The sequence below is a fragment of the Tachypleus tridentatus genome, chromosome 3, assembly GCF_004210375.1.
Source record: "Tachypleus tridentatus isolate NWPU-2018 chromosome 3, ASM421037v1, whole genome shotgun sequence".
Classification (NCBI taxonomy): Eukaryota; Metazoa; Arthropoda; class Merostomata; order Xiphosura; family Limulidae; genus Tachypleus; species Tachypleus tridentatus.
Genome location: NC_134827.1, coordinates 18,943,007 through 18,961,216, shown reverse-complemented (window position 1 = coordinate 18,961,216; position 18,210 = coordinate 18,943,007). Strand labels below are relative to the sequence as shown.

The 18,210-nt window shown below is 35.6% G+C and overlaps 1 protein-coding gene across 11 annotated transcripts in view; it reads right to left on the bottom strand.

The window, feature by feature from the left end:
• LOC143246477 (5'-AMP-activated protein kinase subunit gamma-1-like) overlaps positions 1-18,210 on the bottom strand; it is a 190,939-nt gene that overhangs the window by 40,696 nt on the left and 132,033 nt on the right. The window contains exon 1 of one of the 11 annotated variants that reach the window (XM_076493280.1): positions 14,309-14,976. The exons of the other annotated variants lie outside the window; for them this stretch is intronic. Coding sequence (XP_076349395.1) covers positions 14,309-14,395 — 87 coding nt within the window. The 5' untranslated portion in view covers positions 14,396-14,976. Of the gene's footprint in view, positions 1-14,308; positions 14,977-18,210 lie in introns of those variants that run through there. 11 annotated transcript variants of the gene reach the window in all.

Here is an 18,210-nt window from a genome sequence, read left to right as displayed (position 1 = left end):
ACCAAAGCGCATTATGCCCTGTTGTTGGTTCCGAAAGAAACTATTCTCGAAAGGAACCTTGTCAGAATCTGTTCTTTCTTGTTATTGGTGGGAAGTAATCCATATTTCTTATTACTGACGATAAGTTATCCAGTAGTAAATGCTAAACAGAAAATTACTGTCATTTTTTTCTTTTTTTGAAAAACACAATGAAAGACCAGGAGGAGCTGCATGCAACTCTCAACTTCCCTGTTCATATCTCAATACAGACTTCGAGGCCATAAATGTATATTATGACAGAATTGTGCGATTTGTGGCAGAGGTCATATAAGGGTAAATCTAAAATGGGCAATTCAGAGCGAAGAAGAGTCACGCGATACAGAGAAAGGAAGTAAAGCCCTCACTAACATCAATCTGATACTGTGGGGATGATTTTTATATAGACACGTAAGTTAAAAAATGGTATCCGATAATAATGGCGTCGGTGGAAAAAAACAAAACCACGCATACATTTTCCTTTATCACTTGTATTTTTGTTTTACCAGAGACATTCGGGTTCCATAGCAAACAGAAAACAGAAAAAGATCACGCAATACCTTAAAATCTTAAGTATTTTGTAGTACCCAGGTCCTTATCCAAATTTATTATCATTAGTAGTCAAAGCTTCTAAAATTTAAAAGTTTACAAAAGAGGTCGCTGTGAAGTATAATTGTTCTTTAAAAATGTAAAAACACGCCACTTGTTACTTTCGCTACTAAAGTTCAGTTAAGTGCTGAATCAATAAATGTTTCAGCACGTACCATTGGCGTTATATGCATATTTTTTTTCAACAGCTGAGCTGTGCCAACGTCTTCCGAGAAGGTGGGTAGAAAGTACATGTTTCTTATTACACATTCTTATGAAACGTCAGACTCAAATACGAACATATCACGAGGTTTAAAATTACGTACAGCGTAAATATGATCAAAGTTTTGTGTTCAATAACAACATACTCGATAATTATTAATTTGCACTAACGTTTGTTTTTTGTTACAGAGTCAGAATTTTTGAGAATCTGGTAGAAATATTATAGCTGTCTTCAATAATATAAGTTAAAATATTGTAAAAATAAAAGGCTAAAATTATTGGTTGGATTTTCAACTTATTTCTGTGATTCTTTATAAAATTTAACCCACATAATATATATGTTAAATACTTACTTCCATTTTGTTATGTTTGCAAATGGGCAACTCACCTTTTATTTTTATAAACGTATTTATGTTTGCAAAATTTGAACTCGGGTTACACGTGGTACAAACGAGTGAAAAGGTGGAACTAACAGTTCTTCCACAACGAATGGTTATTTCGTTTTACTGAATAAGCCAAAACGCCATAATAATTAGTCAAAGCTTAACCTGTTCAGTGCCGTAGACGAGATAATTCGTCCAAGCCGATCGGTAACACAGTGCCACGGACGAGTTAATTCGTTCTCAATAATACCCAACTTCAACGCTAGATGTCAGCACCATACATGCATTTGACCTACTTACGTATTCTTTCACTTTCGATCCAAAATGGCGTCACGAAAAAGGTACAAAGTGAAGAAGCATTGGAGTTGTATTGTAGCAGCTGAAATACTTGGCAGTCAACAGGTTAAAGTTTTAAAAATATATTTGTCAATAACAATAGGCGTAGACTAACCACGCTTTCTGTTGTTATTGAAAGTTTTCCCTTGAACTACAGTTAAATACACGTACAGTGTAGGAGCCATAAATAATAAGTAAATGCAAGGAAATGGCCAATCTTTCGTAAGTAAATTACATTATTAAAAACAAAAAAGAAAGATAAATAGGTTGTATCAGTGCTCTAGTAATTGCTGTTGGCTCTAAACAGAGTTTCTACTATTTGTTTTTGATCGACCGTAAGTTTATCAATTTATGACTGTCAAATATTGCTCCAAATATTCTATATCCTCCAGTACAGCAAAGCTTGTGGGTTCCTGTTTCACCGTATCAGCCACTCTATAAGCCTTAATGATATTCAATAGCACACTATGCCAGCCAAGCCAAGGTTGATAATGTTCCATAGGCTTTCTTCTTCGTTTAGGTTTGCTGACATACTTGGAAACACAGTCTTACTCGAAGACAAATAAATCCCTGCCAAACAGGTCTCGTTCTTAAGAACAGGGTGTGATTGATAAGAATCCGTTCGCCAGCAGCCAGAATTCTACAAGTTTTAACTAGATCTTCAACGCAACTACTTGGCTGAGGTACACTCCATAGTGGAATTATCCTTCAACACACTTCACTATATACACTGCACGTTGACAGTTTTCCGGTTGACCATTCAACAAACTATTGTGGACTGTTGTCAAACAGTTTGGATTAACCTGTAAACAGGACTCGTCTCAAACCTTGAGCTTGGTTATTTCTCCTAGAGCAGCTTCACATCCATTGAAAATCACTTCATACTTATGTATATTTTACTGTTCTGGAGGTAACGTCACAGTTGTACTTACAGCCGAGTCATTGGTATTATACATTTAAGATACACACAAACACTTAATTGTGAAGTTATTTGGCTCCTAAATTTGAAAATACATTTTAAGGTTATAAGAAACGATAAACATCAAAATATACTACAAACCCGGCGGTTTACACACCCTCTGGTACTACATGATCTTTTGTTGTATTCTTGTAATATTTTTCCCATAATCGCTTCAATTTAAAAAATTATTCACAGAGGACAGAATAAAATATAACTTAGGAAGCACCAACGATTAGGAGAAGTTTTATTTACTAGGTTAACCGTCATCATTGAATGTCAAAGTTGAAAAGTCATGTTCCTGATAAATATACACTAGTCTTTGTTCCAAGGGAGGATAATGTACCCCTAGTACCTCCCCCTCCTCGGTTACGCCGCCTATACTATTCTTATTGTCTTTTAAAAGTTGTAATAACACGGTTCTGCAAGTAGGATTATTTTTGAGCTGAACATCATTTTAATATATAAAACTGTAATTAATGGATCATATCGTTTACAGATAGCCGATTTCTATAATGTAACCACTGCACCCAGAACGCGTTTCTTTGAAAAGCTGTTTTCACGACAGCTTTCGAGCAGTGCTGTGTACTGATAAATAAATATACCTTTAATACAAAAAAGGCTAACGAACAAAATGCGTATCAAAATAGGCTTCACTCTGTATTAATTTTTTTTTCTTACGGGATCTTTTACTTGCATAATGCTTTACAGATATTGTAACAGATTTACTGTTGTACATTTATTTTAGTGTCTATGTTTCTTTCAGTAGCTTTTTTCAAGCATGCGACATATTGTTGGATGTGTATTGTTCTCGAAATTTGTAGAAGGTTCTTGAGAGTACGAATAAACAATATTTGTTTTAGGAAAACGCTGGCTTATTCGAACACTGTTGAACGCTCTAAAAATTCGCCTCAAGCTATATAAATCAATGCGCCAAGAGCCAATTATTAGTCAACTATAGTGAGCGTGCTATAGGCTTCGGAAATTATAATTGTTATTAACGCCTATTAATTGGAAAACTACAGAATCTGACTAGGAAACTTTATCGATTTCGAACATTACAAACCATTTAACTTCAGACGTTATCATGTTTACGAGGACATTAAATATCTTTGTCGGTAAAACTCAGCTTATAAGTGGCATTAAGCTAACCAATGGCTAGCTTAAGCGAGTTGTAATAATATCAACTCAGAATTAATATGCTCGTCGTGGACTTGGATCATTGGTAAACTATTCAGATCTGGACGATATAGAAGTCTTGTATATAAACCAATATTTTAAATAACTATTTGTAATTGCCGTTACTATAAATTTATTGTTTTTGTTTGCATATTAAAACATATTTGTGTTAAGAAAAAAATTGTATGTATTAATCATGTTGGCAAAGATCATAAATTGGATACATATTAACAGTTAATTAGTTTTTAAATTAATATTTGCACCTGTTTGAAATATTAATACGTAGCATACCTAACATGATAAATCGGAGACTTGTCCGAGATGAATTACACTATGTTATACAAATTTTGTTCCTGGATAGTATGTGTTATATCTTAATTGCTTATGTTGTAAAAGTACAGAAAAGGGTCATTATTCCCTTCAAACTTTGCTTTTGTGACCTGGATAATAAAATTTAGAAATTAACCTATTTTACATGTAAAAACTGGCAAATTTGCACATTTTCATTTACATGATGTTTGAATAAAACAACATGTGAATCAAGATTTACATGTATTTGTACTAAAGTTATACAAAAATGAACAAAAATGTTTAGAAGGGAGTAGTTTCTCGAGATTTGTGACTGTAATCACTTTCACGTATTAGCCCCCAAATATAGTCTCCCACCACGATTTCGTTATACGCTCCCAGGTCACAAAAGTAAAGTTTGAAGAGAGAAATAGATCTCCGTTTACTTTAGACATAAGCAATTGGGAAATAACACTTTCTGCCCAGGAACAAGAAAAAGTAAAAATTTTGTTACATAGTGTATTAATACGTAGCAACATTAAAGTGCAATACCTGATATTAACGTACTTTAAAACTGTTGCGCAGACCGTGTCGCCTTTAAAACCACATTATATATTTTACTTATCGTTTGATATGGAGGTCATAACAGAAAAAAGTAAAGAACTCATTTACAATGGACTGTTAACAGAGGCTCAGGTTCGTTCGTTTATTTATATTTGACTTTTGGCAGGAGATCTGGTTCGTGCATTTTATGCGTCAGGCAATTTCGTAAAGTTTTTTAAATAATTCATAGTTTATTCGTTCATTGTGATAAAACAAACTGGTTAAACCTGAATAAATAATATAAAAACTGAATATCACTTGATTAAAAGGAATATTTAAAAATTAATTTCCTTATGCTGAGTAACAGCCAGTGAGAAAAAAAAAAAAAAAACTGGGACTTTGAGCTTAAAATTAGAAAAAAAACTTATCTGTATTTAGTAAACCGTTTAAAAACTTATCTGTATTTAGTAAACCGTTTAAAAAGAATCAACTTTTACCTTTAGCAGCCACTTTTATCTTTTTTCTTTTTGATGCACGGTATAACAGCGGTAAATTTATGGACTTACAGTGCTAAAATCCAAGGTTTGATTCCCCCGTGATAGACAACGTTGACAACCCAATGTGGCTCTTCTCTTAAACAAACAAATTTGATGGAAAAATTCCAGAAAAAATGAAAGAAAAAGCTACTTCAGTTCGTATTTCCTAATATAATATCAGATTAAATGTTATATGAGAAGGAAATGTTATTAACTTGGTTTTAACTTGTCGGAAGAAAAAAAAGCGTGATTTACTTTTAACTTTATTTCTTGTGGAAGTATGCGTTTCTCGACCCATTATAAATGAAGGTAAATTTAAACATCACAAAATATTCACAGTTTTTACAGAAGAGATGTACCAGAATGGAGTTCAAGTATTAACAAATACTAAAAAAATAGGATTTGTTTGCCTTCAAGAAGTATCTGTTTATCCTAGAAATAAGCTAAAGTTTCCAAAGCTATTTTTGCACAGTTTTAGGAAGTTCTGATGATGTACCAGACTACCATTAAGCCTTATTTGATTAGAGATGCGTCTTTCGGCTCAAGTAAAGAAACAAACAAACACGACTAACCTAACTATTCAATAAATTTGGACGCGTTTATGTCAGTTAGAGAAATTAAAAATCTTAAATAATAAATCTTATAATCCAGCTGTGGAACTGGTCAGAGGAAGTTGACAAAGGTTTCCAAATGAGGTATCTATTCCTCCCCTGTTGGACACAACACTGGAAATTAGCTAAGTTGCTAATGTTCTAGCGATTATAACTACTTATGCAAGAAGTAGCAGAGGCAGAACAATGGATAGTAAAAATCTGATGGTAATTAAAATTTATTTGTTCTAGTTTTGAGCGGATTATTTACTTCTTTATAGATGGAGGATTTTGTCCATTTTGCTATATCGGTTGTCCTTGAAATGATAGCATAAATCAATGCAAGAAGTAAAGAAGCGGCAACGTGGTATAAAGTTCCCACTATGTTCCGCTGGTATGACAACAATAGAGACTTTTCAGGTTGTCTGCTAACAAACGCGTTTGAAAGTCTCTGTACTGTGTTATTGCAACCATCTTCGCATCTTCCTACTTGGCTCGTCAACAACGATACCAAAAAAGTAAGGATCTTCTTAGAAAATTGTTAATCTTTAATCTACAAACTGCAATTTCTTGAGTTTTATAATTATGTTAATTTATGCATAATGTTGGCAACAGTAATAACAAGAAAATACGAGATTCTCTTAACAGTTATTGTGCCCATACACGACGACGGGCGTCGCAATGTTTTCTTCTGAAGTCTGCGCGAAAGCCACATGGGAGAATTTGGTAGCGAAAGAACCTAATAAAACAGGATGAAGACCTCTGCCGGAAGAGGCACAAACCAAACTAAGGCACTCTTAGATACAGAATAGTAATTTGGACAGCTTTACTCCACAAATTGGAATGTTTATCTTCAACGGCTACTTATGCGCACAAGGGTCTTTAAGACTTGAGTATAGTCGTCTCTAATTTTGAGGTTCTAACCACAGGGAAGGCAGCTTGCCATAACATTTAATGTTAAACGAAGAATTTGTCCGTTTTTTGTTACTTTGTTCGTGGACATAATAAGAGAATTGACTGTTATTTCTATAATGTGCCCCACAGCAGAAGGTTCAAAGTGTGTTCAGTAACGTCACGTCTCCAGCCCTACAACAGTACTTTTAGTTCTGGGGGCGTTACCACTCTCAGAATGATGTTGACTGATTGCCACACACCCTGGATTTGTTCGAGTCTTAATTACAGTTTTTAACCTAGCTGGTTAGCCCACATGATGCATATCTTTGAAGTCGAGTATACCAAATTGTTCTTCCTCACAAAAATATTATGAGGGCCGCATGTGGACAGGTTTTTATAACTAAATAAAGTACTTTTTTTCATTTTGTATAATAAATTACACAATTAATTAATCCTGGTGTGCAAAACTGACAGCGTCAAGTCATGTAGTTAATAACGGTAACTGTCGCAAGACAGGTCTGTTACGTAATAACGGGAGTTGAAACAAAACAGGTGTGATCCGCTAATAACGGGAGCTATAACAAGATAATTACTAAAGTCATGGAAAATAAATACAGTCAACATAAACGTGTTATCGTAATAAACAATATTTATTTAAAACAAATAATATTAACGACCACAGAGAACACATAGCTTTTACTGGAGAGTTAGAACTACTTCGATAATTTCTAGTTCCAAATGCCTGGCATGGCCAGGCGGTTAAAGCACTGGACTTGTAATCTGAGTATCGTTGGTTTGAATTCCAGTCACACCAAACATGCTCGCTCTTCCAGCCGTGGGGGGCGTTATAAAGTAACAGTCAATTCCACTATTCGTTGGTAAAAGAGTAGCCCAAGAGTTGGCGGTGGGTAGTGATGACTAGCTGCTTTCCCTCTTGCATTACACTGCTAAATTAGGAACGACTAGCGCAGATATCCTCGTGTAGCTTTGCGCAAAATTAAAAGAGAAACAAAACTCTAGTTCCAAATAATATTTCTCACGAGCGTGTTCCAGACTGAATAATTCTCACTTCAGCTACTCCAGAGCAATTAGCGCTTACACGCGTGACTGATCATTCAGCAATAAAAAACAAAGAGGTCATTATCTACAGAGATTACCTTACCATCAGTAGAAAAAACCTAACTTCACATATACCAACTATTTTTCCCACGAGAATACAAAAGGGGTGAATAACGCTGTACAATAGGTAGCTAAAGTGAAAGGAATTTAACATTCTTGACGAAGGTGGTATGAGAACCGCAAAAAACAATAAATTTGGAAAGGTTCAATATTAATACAAGGAGAAAGAACAAAAAGCACGTTCATATACCATATATGTATTTATTTACTAAATAGTAATATTGAAGTAATTTTTTGCGGATGAAGAGATGGAGAATGACAAAACCATAGTATGACGAGTTGAATTAAATGATCCAAGTAAATATAACATTAAATATTATTTATGCATTCTTATCCCTAAAAAAAGTATTAAAAACAGTCTCGAGCGGTTGTTACGATTGGCTAAAATTAATAATTGTACAAACTAGGTTACAAAGATAATGTAAGTCTAGTCACCAGCCAAGAGGCAGGAATTAGGTGCTTCACAAAGACTGCTGTAAAAGTGAACAGCAGCTGATTAATTCGAGGGTGGCAGAAGTTTGAATAGTATTAGATATACATTAAAAAAAAAAAGGCTTAAAAGCACAAAACCGGAATTACCATCTGTTTAAAGTAAGTAAATTACGGGGGTAAAAAGATGGTGTGTCCAACGCAAATAATTCCAACTACTCACTAGAGTGTAAACTAGCCAATAGTACATGTAGTAGTAATTTGGTTTACTGTCACTTTTTATAAAAATGCAGATTGTTCAACGGAAACACATTTCAAATCTTCAGACCCCTCTCGATCCTCAGCACATTACACTAACTGCTGAGCCACTTCTGTCTACGTCAATTGAAGAAAGGATTGCAGAATTCTGTTTACCTCTCGATAAATAAACATTTCTCGTGTTTTTTTTGTTTTTGTTTTGCGTGTTTTTTTGTTGTTGTTCTTTTGTGAAAGAGCTTCGCAATGATACGTATCTGGAAATATTTTCCAAATTCTGAAAACTAGGTTATTGTGGTATGTAAGAGAAAAATACGTATATGTATAAACGGCTGATTTGGGTTGAGAATATTTTTATGTAGAGAAACGAACAAAGCCAAACCAGCCGTTTTCACACGTATATTTTTTCTCAACAAGTGGATTTTCTTGTCATCACTGGTATGTAAGAGAGTTTGACGGATTTTGTTTATTTCAGAATATCTGTGCAAAGCTATACAAGTGTCAGTCACCGCATAGCCGTCCCTAAATTTGAACTAACAGACTAGAAGAAAGACAGCTAGTCAGCAACATCCATCGTTAGCTTTGAGCTTTTCCATATTAGATATTGGTTTTGACCGTCACTTTCATAGCCTGCCCACAGCCCCCAAAAGTATGGAGCGATATATTTGTGGCAATGGATTGAAAACCATGAATTATCTAATACACTTGTCATTAGAGTAAGAAAGGGCTACATATCAATAGACAATCGCAAAAGGGATTCTCAAATAGCGGGGTTGACTGTTATATTTATAAAGCGTTCACAGCTGAAAGCACGCAACATATTTAGCGGCATAGAAGCAGCAGTTGTAATCCTTTTATGCAGTATTAGAGTATATTAATCTATGTTTTAGGTTGTTTTTTTTTAATTTCAAGCACAGCTACACGAGGGCTATCTGCGCTAGCCGTCCTAATTTAGCAGTGTAAGATTAAAGGGAAGGCAGGTAGTCATCACCACCCACCGCCAACTACTGGACTACAATTTTGCCAACGAATAGTGGGATTCACCGTCACATTATAACGCCCCCACGGCTGAAAGGTGGGCCGAACTGTTATTTCACACCATAAACTAAATTTCCCAATCATTGAAATAGAATGATTGAAATCACGTATTAACATTTATCATTTCACGGCCATTTTGTTTCATAGTTTAACCAAACAAGGAACTATTGGCCTGTACTGGATGACATTCGCAACAAATATTGCACAGAATCTTACAAACCTCTAACAAGAGCGTGGAAGAGTTTCCCGTTTTAAATCATTATCCTCGTAATAAACTACGTCAAGGAGCCGACCTCAGAGTCGTATTGTTTATCTGGCTTCTTTGACAGCAATACAACTTATGACGCTACAAATTAATTCTCAGCCACATCTATTAGACCTTCTGTCATCTCCAATAGATCCTTTTCTATTTGACAACACCTGTTGACTGAACTTAATTACTTTAAATATACATATATACGTGTCGTCCAATTTTGTGCTTGAAAACAAAACAAATTCGAAGCCATTAAGTTTTACAGTTTGACATAAACATACCACTGTGGGGACTAGACATAAATCTTTCTAATAACGTCAAATAACTTGTATTAATTACAGAAGTCTCAAAAATATATACGTGACTGAGGCGCACGTGTTAAAACTGATCTATTACGTTATTCATCCAACCACAGAGATCCCAACTATTTCAAATGACTGAGAGTAATGATTGTAGACAGAACTCTTTATCATTTGCGGCTACTAGGCCTGACCAATGTCTCTAAGCTGTTTATTATTATAACTATTATTATTTATTACTGCTATAGATTGCTCATTTATGACTGTGTTTCGTGTATTTAATAAATAATTTCTTTTAAAAATTCTTTTGAAATTATGTCTTTTATTTAGTTCAGAGTAACAAACATACTGGTAAAACAACATTGAACATGCATAAACAGTAAGCAGAAAAAGCCTTTGTGTAAGGACTAGTTTATATTATGTTTATGACACGTTTTGTAATAGTTTTGCAGCTGTTGCAGCCTTTGCTTTCATGAGAATGTCTTTGGATGGTTGGGAGTTATAACAACATTGTCCATTTGACTGCATACACATCTTGTGTGTGATAGTACTGCTCAAAACTGAGGTGTTCAAGTTTGGTCTGAACTTACTTTTGTTTTTAGTCATAAACTAAATATCCTTTTACTGTCAGCATTAGAATGGAAGAATTCCAAGCATAACCCTACAAAGAATGTCATACTTCTGGTTGTCATTTCCATCCTTAACTGTATACAGCTGAACCCAAAACTTGTCAACATTCAACTGAAGGACAGTTTCTGAGAAAGTATCAATTTGATAGTTCAAATATTCCAACTTGTCAATAGTGTCGTGCTCATGTGTATTGACAAGGACAGGATACCTGTCTGTGAAGAAGCGTAGAGAAGAGAAATCTTTGCTGACTTTCAGTTTTGGATCAGCAACCTCTGCATGAATCAGAAGTTCACCATTTAGAGGGAAATGTTTCATCATGTAATTTGTAGCTACAATATAGTATTTCTTGACACTGGTGTAGAAGCTGATCAGGTCCAAGTCCTTTTCATATTTAACAATGTATTCCTTAGCAGCATTTCCAATAGAAACTGCCTCATCAGATTTGTGTAAGGATTCATTGTTGTAGTCAAGTTCAGTGATGTTGCCTTCAAGATATTCTGGCTTGATGTATCTGACAAGTATATTTTTAACTTGTGTAATCAGAGTTCTATGCATAATGTGTATGCAAGGTTCTTCTCTTTGCAATATCAAATTGCTTTGCTCAAATAGAGGAATTGCAGACTGAAAAAACAACAACAAAATAACAAGTTCACTTTGTTGTCCAAGAAAACTGTTAACTTATCTAACTTGCTCTGTGCGTAACTTTTCTTGGTTACTTCCTTGCTAGCTTTCGTTTTCTTCTCTTTTTTTCATTGATTGTCTCTTCTTTAGTTCAAGGTCAGACTGGCTAAACATATATTGAGTTATATCAAATGTTTCTTTGTCTGCTTTTGTAGACAGTTGTCTTGTGTCCCTGTGTGGCTGGGAGGATATCCTGACTGTTAAAGTATTGCTGCCTGACTGAGCTGCACGTTTAGATCCTTTCGAATCTAGTTTTTCCTTTTCACAGTGAAAATACTTCTTCAATGACTTCCACATGTCCAATATTCTGTTGAGGCACACCCCAAGTGATAGTCATCTTGTGTTAACAAGTTGTAGAATTTTTTTTGTTTCTTTGTCATACAATCCTTGAAACTCTTTGAAATGTTGTTTTCTGCTAGCACTTTTGTCCAGAAAATAGTAGATATCTATCAATATATCAGAAACTGTGCAAGGCAGTTCTCTGGAAGCTTTCTGGGCAGCAACATTCATGAGGTGACAGGCACAGCGCATGAAGTAAATGCTGGGTTGTTGTCTTGAGATGTGTCCCATCACACCTTTACCTATACCAGACATAACTGAGGCACTGTCTGAAGAAAAACTAAGACAGATTTCCCATGGAATTTTCCTCTTTATCAGTTCGTAGTCCAAAAGCTTGAAAATATTCTCTCCCGTTGAAGTTTCTTTCCATTCCACCATTGTCAAAAGAGAACAATTTTTCCAAGCAAAGGGTCAAGATATCGTACAACCACTGGATACAGTTTTGAGTCATCCATGTCTGTGGATCCATTTGTGGCTAAACTGTAAACACTGTTAGTAAGTATGCTTGAAATCATTTTGCCATCTTCACAACCCAACATTTGTACAATGGCTGTAGTTTTGGTTCTGGCACAGCCCTATTTTTTTCGCTATATCAGAGTCTGGGAACATTTTACTGAATAGATGTCCTGCATGATCGGCTACAGCTGGGGTAAATTATGAGCAATGACGAATTGCGTGAACATCACTTCTGCATTTATGGTTTCTGAATTCTTACTCATAAATGTTGTTATCTGCATCATTTTTGTCTTCGCCTCAGCCTTTTGTTGGTGAGATGCCGATTTTGTATGTCTGCAACAATCGTTTATCCCGCCATGCGCCACAGAAAAATCGATGTGACAAACTGTATAAAACGCATAACTGTCACTGACTTTTGATGCACTATACTCTTTCATAAATTTTTGATTCACAGTTTTAGTCCTTTTAGATTTGACAGGAACAAGACAATCTGGTGAACGAGGCCTCTTTTTTTCCAACTTGTGAACGATCGTACTGGTGTTTCTACGCCAGTTAGAAAACGAGAAATACCCATCTATGCGAGCGCTGATTGGCTGACTAGCACTGATGACATTACTATGGATTCCCCCACGCACCCAGTATAGAGAAGCACCACACTCAAACTACTGGATGACGTCGGATATACAAATATTTTATTATTTCAAGCACAAACATGATTATTGCAAGTAGCCATTTGGACTATGTCTTTTATTTATTATCAAAATTTATTTGTATCTCACTAGAAATTTTCTTTTCGCCTCTTTCAAGCCCTGGGGGAACAATTTATCACTTTATTGTATAGGCCTATATAATATATAATAATTTGGGAGTTGCAACAAGTCGTAATATTTGTCTGTATGAGCGTAAAGTCGTAATGTATACACCAAACTCGTAATGGAAGATAAATAATTCTTGCAAGTTTAGGGATTTTGTCATTAATTCCATTCGGTGAAATCAACCATTATTTTAATAAGGATGAAACCTGCTGTTTGTACTACATATAATAACAAAATATATATGGAATAATTTTTATCACGGTGTCATTTTTATTTCATATTTGCTTCAGGTACACCTATATACATCAACGCTCTGTTTACATGCTGCTAAGCACAAATCTTGCACAATGACCTATGCTGTGCTATCGTAGAGATCGAACATCTAATTTTAGCGTTGTAAATCTCAAAAGACAACAAAACTACCGAGCCACATGAACCATATATTAATGTACATTCGTCATATACTGAATGTAAGCATCATATAACGTTTAGGAACTACGTAGTAAGACTATCAAAAGAAGTTCGAACATGATAAAAACGTATAAGTTTGTTTGTACAACCGATTCCCGTACAAACCGCAAGTCATAGTGATAACTATGATTCCTTAGGCTCCAAGCCCTTACTCAACTATTTGTCTATATTTTAGATCAGTTTGAAAAATACAGTACGTAACCACTCAGTACTTCCGGTCACTAAACGAATGTCTGATTCGCCAGTTCTTTCGTGGTGAACAAGGCCTTCCCCAGATTTAGTCTTGCTATTAAGAATACAAGTAAGAAATATGTAAGGTAAAAATTTAATCTGTTAATTAATTGTATTTTGAAACGAATCTTTGATACTTTGAATACTCTTCGAAAACGTTTTCTTATAATGAGTTTGAAAAGAAGAGTGACACATCGAACATGTCTTACCGCTTGCTTGTTTGTTTACGTATTTCGCGCAAAGCTACAAGAAGGCTATCTGCGGTAGCAGTCCCTAATTTAGCAGCGTAAGACTAAAGGGAAGGCGGCTAGTCATCACTACCCACCGCCAACTCTTGGAATACTCTTTTACCAACGAATAGTGGGATTTACCGTACAATTGTAACGCTCCCACAGTTGAAAGGACGAGCATGTTCGGTGTGATGGAGATTCGAACCCGCGACCCTCGAGAATTAGGAGTCGAGTGCCTTAACCACCTTTCCATGCCGGGCCCATCATGTCTTACTAATAGAACACATCTTCGAAAACAGATTCTACAACTTTTGCTGATAAAAATCGAACCAAACTGAAAAATCTGGTAACATAACATTGATATGGTGATAGGCATATAAAATAATCACATAGATTAAAATTGTATTTTTCATGACTTAAACCTGAATTGGTATAGCCTTCACGATTATATATACAAGACCAATTTTTACCTTTCGGAACCAAAGTAGCTGACTTCCAAGTCGTTGAGAGTCCAGGGAATTACTTCGGTTTTTAACATCAGTCCTTTTGTTTGACATTATGTTTATTTCACGTTAAGCAAGTCAAAAGATAATAAAATATTTCAAAATCTAATTAGTTTTAGACTCAAGGATATCTCCGACTATGCTGACAAGTAACGTGAAGTATCATGGAGTTTTTCTAAGTTTCGTATACTACTTCTATCTCTGATAATAATAAAAACTTAATTATTCTAAACCAGAAACAATCTCTCCGTTCTCCGGGTCAAACTGAATGGAAAGTAGTATCTATAAAGCTAGGATGCAAATTTAAAGAAAAATATTCCTTACGAACACAGGAACATAATAACGAACGTCCTTTTCCCGAACACTGTTATTTACAGCCACAGGTGAACACATATGCCCTAACCGCTTTGTAATGTCATTCGTTCATAGGCTGCTTCGACTGCCACGTGATTCCCGGTGGTGAAACGTGAAATGCAAAAATACACTTTAGCTTCATTCTAGTCGTTTTAAAACTACACACACACACTGTTAAATCGAATCATCAACCTACATTACACAAACCCTTAAAATTTTTGCTGTTCCATCTATCTACGTATTTATTCGCTGTGCTATAAAATGTTGCGAATCGGAGCACATTAACGTTGTTCTAATATACCCTGACATTTCTGCTAAGTTCTAAGTGCATGTCGCTCCGCTTTAAATATAGCAGCTCGTGTAAACAGAAACAACCAAGCTTTCATCCCCGGTTCGTAAACGTTTGTACGCGGTTACACGCTAGTTGCGTTTCGTTTATCGGCATCGAAGATAATGTGAAATACAACAAACAATACGAATTTTAATCAACAAGATTACAGCAAGGTGGCAATTATTACAAGATCTATTTATAAACAAGTAAAGATACTGTTGTAACGTTTCTATTGATGTTCGGCCCGGCATGGCCACGTGGGTTAAGGCATTCGACTCGTAATCTGAGGGTCGCGGGTTCGAATTCCCGTCGCACCAAACATGCTTACCATTTCAGCCGTGGGGGCATTATAATGTGACTGTCAATCCCACTATTCGTTGGTAAAAAAGTAGTCCAAGAGTTGGCGGTGGGTGGTGATGATCAGCTGCTTTCCCTCTTGTCTTACACTACTAAATTATGGACGGCTAGCGCAGATGGCCCTCGTGTAGCATTGCGCGATATTCAAAAAACAAAACACAATATTGTTCAATTGTTCAGTAAAGAAACATGCAAAGTCCAATTCACTTAACGAAAACGAAAGCGTTTTATTTTTGTTAATACAAGTTTTATGTAAAAAACAATTAGGGTTAACTTCATATGTAAATAGATACTCTATTATCTCGTTAGTTTTCCCGTACGTATAGTACTTTTGGTTGTTCTGGTTCTTCCGTTGAAAATACAAAATCAAAAATGATTCACAATGCAGAACTAGATAACACAATAAACTAATCTACACTATCGCTTAATCCAAATTTCAAATCGTTTCCTAAACTTCCTCTTCGTTAAACCACGTGAAATTAAAACTTACCTTACGCTGAAAACAATGTATAAATCAATACAACAAGAAAGCATTGCCAAAACACCACTAGAAACTGTTTTTTAAATTTATTTTTTATTATAAACGCAAACTGTTAAATTCAGTTCATAGGATTTTGACAAAGCGAGAGAGTTATTTTCACAGATCACTGGTATTAGATTATTATATTTCAAACACTGCATTATATACCTAATCCCTCAGATTTTACAAGAATTAGAAATGAATAATAACTATCTTAGCCACACTATGTTCACTGCATCCATTGCTGACGAGCCGGAGTTCATCAGGCCGGCCGGGACACAATGAACATAATACCTATCGGAATACTATTTACATAAACCATTTATTACATTTATGGAGTGAGCGCCATGCTTGAAAAGGGCGTTCGCACAATAAAAAGTCATTTTTATTTCATTAACCTGACGTGTTTCATTCCAAAAGTAACTAATACTTTTCCAAAACCGGATACTATCAAATTCTCGCATGACATACGTGCGCATTATCAAATTCTCGCATGACATAAGTGCGCATTATCATTTATCACCCAACGATTCAGCGAAGCCATCAGTTAAAGATGAACGCATACGAAAAACACACTTGGCTATTTGTACCCGGAAAATAAAATATGCTAAACTCGGCTGCAAAAGGTTGCCTTTGCTTTGTTTAGGCACAGACTTTAGTGCTTTGTTGTTCGCTCTTCTATGTAAAATATTTTCTCAACCCAAACGAGCCGTTTTTGCATATATAATTCGGTTTACATTAATAAATACAATCCAACACCTAAGCACGCCCTCTACATTCCTACAGTCAATTACACAACCGCCTTCAAACAGGTGGTCAGCTATCGGTCAGTTACCTCTTTTTCTTTGTGAACCTGACTATGACCGAAGAAGGTCGAAACGTTGTTCGCTCCTCAACATAGTGCTTTCTCTCTCCATACCAGCCGTTTTTACATATAAGGACTTAATTTGTCTCATTCAACCGCATAACGTCATTAAATATCAATATTTTTAGCGTATCCACAGCCAAAAGTGTGGGTGATGTTCAATGAGATTAAATTCTAAGGCTAAGTGGCTAAAATTGTGTATACTATTAAACCGATTATTTTTTATATACAGTAGAGTGAAAATGCAACAATTTATATTACAGATACTAGTTTAGGCTTTACTTCTAAAGCCCGTATCTGTTGTACCCTCTGGCGAAATTTTGCCAAAACAGACAACAGCAACCTAAAAATCTTGTTTTCAACAGCGGTCCTGACTCGACAGTTATAAAAGACATGCACATCATACTAATATTCAAGATCTTTTGGTGTCCTCAGGTATTATTTTCACATTGTTTTCTTTTTACGTTCACATCCAGTTGTCATAATTTTAAACATTCTTTTCTTTAACTTTTGCAATAAACAAGAATAATTCAACTGTTGAAAGTCATCTATACATAATGATCAGATACAGTTTCCTTATTTTGAAATACCAACCAGTAAGCCAGCCAATCAAACATCCACAAGGGCTTTACAAGGATCTCTGTACGAAATAACCGGGGCCGACTGTCCTTTCACAACGCGTCTCAACACAGCTGATAAAGTGTAGCGTGTTCGACAGCATCATGTCCCAAATCCTGGACCGTCTGATCCACAATTCGACTTGCTCCAGGAGACAACGATTCCAACGTTTCTTGAAACATTATGCGCCAAAGTTTTTCACTTCCCAGCACCACTGTGGAGTATTTGTTTTTGTTTGTTTGTGATTAAACACAAACCTACCCAAAGGTATTGGAGCCCAGTTTTTGGTGTTATAAGTCTTGAGACGTACCGCTGTGTCACAGGGGGGCTGGGGAACTTGTATAACAAAGTAATGCCATAAAGCATGCATTTGGCTGTACGTACCGCATAATACTATTTAAAGATTGATTACCAACATCAACCATAAGCGACATAAAACAGAACGTAAAGCTACAGGTTCAGTAACGTTAGAAAAAACACATTTTTTTCAAAGTTTAATATTCCGATAATATGAGAAAGCAACCACGTAAAAAGAGTTGAATTGGAAAAGATAATGTTAAATTTCCAAAGATTCAGTTACAGTTTGCCCCCCCTCCCATGGCACAGCTGTATGTCTACGGACTTATACCACAAGAAACCGGGTTTCGATATCCGTGGTAGGCAGAGCACAGGTAGCCCACTGTGCTGCTTTGTGCTTAACTTAAAAACAAACAGTTACAATTTTACTCTGGACTTTTTAGTTTTTTTTTAGTATACAGGTATTAAGTTAACAGAAAATATTTTTGATTAATTCATGTTGCTAGCTGTTTCACACAATAAGGCGG